This window comes from Schistocerca nitens, chromosome 3 (genome assembly GCF_023898315.1).
Source record: "Schistocerca nitens isolate TAMUIC-IGC-003100 chromosome 3, iqSchNite1.1, whole genome shotgun sequence".
Taxonomy (NCBI): Eukaryota; Metazoa; Arthropoda; class Insecta; order Orthoptera; family Acrididae; genus Schistocerca; species Schistocerca nitens.
This window is the reverse complement of record NC_064616.1, coordinates 231,541,718-231,543,112: the sequence shown is the minus strand read 5'-3', so window position 1 is coordinate 231,543,112 and position 1,395 is coordinate 231,541,718. Positions and strand designations below refer to the sequence as shown.

General features: G+C 58.4%; 1 protein-coding gene across 1 annotated transcript; it reads left to right on the top strand.

The window, feature by feature from the left end:
- Positions 1-264: 264 nt before the first annotated feature.
- Positions 265-777, top strand: LOC126249163 (WAS/WASL-interacting protein family member 3-like). Its single transcript, XM_049950820.1, has one exon. The coding sequence runs from the start codon at positions 265-267 to the stop codon at positions 775-777; it is 513 nt and encodes a 170-aa protein (XP_049806777.1).
- The last annotated feature ends 618 nt before the right edge of the window (positions 778-1,395 follow it).

The window sequence follows — 1,395 nt, the reverse complement described above, 5'->3', positions numbered from 1 at the left end:
CAAACAACGGGTTCCGACTGCACAGGCTCCCTATATTCCGGGATCCCTTATCTGGGAGCGAGGTTTCGCCCCGAGAACCGGATGGATTCAGGGGCTGATCGTCCGGCCGTGAGGCCGTCAGCTCTTTGACGTCCGTATCGCCGACAAAGTGGTCCGCCGGCACCGCAACCAACTCCGGCGCCGGTATCAGGGTTTTCCGACCGCCTCTTCTTTCCGGCAAGCCGCTGCGCCGCCTTCTTCTGGACGCCCGGATGTGCTCCACCCATGGTCGGCGTTCAGCAACAGCCGTCGTCTCCACAGCGGCTGCAGGCTCCAGCGGCTCCTCCGCCGGCCCGACCAGCTGCGCCATTCGCCATCGTTGACGAAGCCCCCGCGCCCTTGGCACCGCCGCCGCCGATGTCGCAGCCTACCCAGCAACGCCCGCACGTTCCACTTTACGGGCAGCATCCGGCGGACGTCGATGGACCTATGCCCCTGGCGCCATCGCTGCCAGCTTCCCCGCCTCTTCCGCAACGCAGCTCCGCTCGTCTGGCCCGCCACGCCGCGCCCTACTCTGCGGGGGCGAGTTTTCACCGCCTCCTCCACGAGGCCGCCAAGGCCGAGCAGGCCGACGTCGCCCACCTCTCGCCCCCCGGGAAGGGAGGTGTGTACTGTCTGCCATCGGGTTCCCCTAAATGGCAGGCAGCACCGCATAATAGCCACGCTATGAGGGAAACAAACCAACAGCCAAACAGGCGAAGACATCAGGTAAACACGCCGAAGATTCCAGTCGATTAATAGGAACCTTTCCTTGCAGAGGTCGCCGTGACATATCCGGCCACGGATTCCTACACGGGGTTTCTATTGGCTCCAGCTCACCATATAGGCCCGGTCGGTCAAAGGCAGACCAGTCTTCGTCCGCTGCTAATGGCAACCGCTATAGCAGAATCTCCGAGAAGATATCACCGAAGCCGCTGTACTGCACCGCCGATCGAAGTACCAGCCGACCGAGAGGAACGAAATCTCCGGCTAGATCGACGGACGCCTACATCTGTTGTACAGCCAGCTATTGTATTGTAGAAGAAGTTACGTTCAATAAACTGTTGGAGAATACAACAGAAAGAAATCGATCGTGGCCTTTCAACAGAAATCATTCACGCATCAGCATTAATCTGATTAGGTAAAACCTAAATCTAGATGGCTGGAGTGAGATCAAAATCCTTGCCTTCCCGAATGGGTGTCCGGTAGACTTACGTTGTGGCCGAGCGGTTCTAGGTGCTTCAGTCCGGAACCGCGCTGCTGCTACGGTCGCAGGTTCGAATCCTACCTTGGGCATGGATGTGTGCGATGTCCTTAGGTTAGTTAGGTTTATGTAGTTCTAAGTCTAGTGGACTGAAGACCTCAGATGTTTAGTCC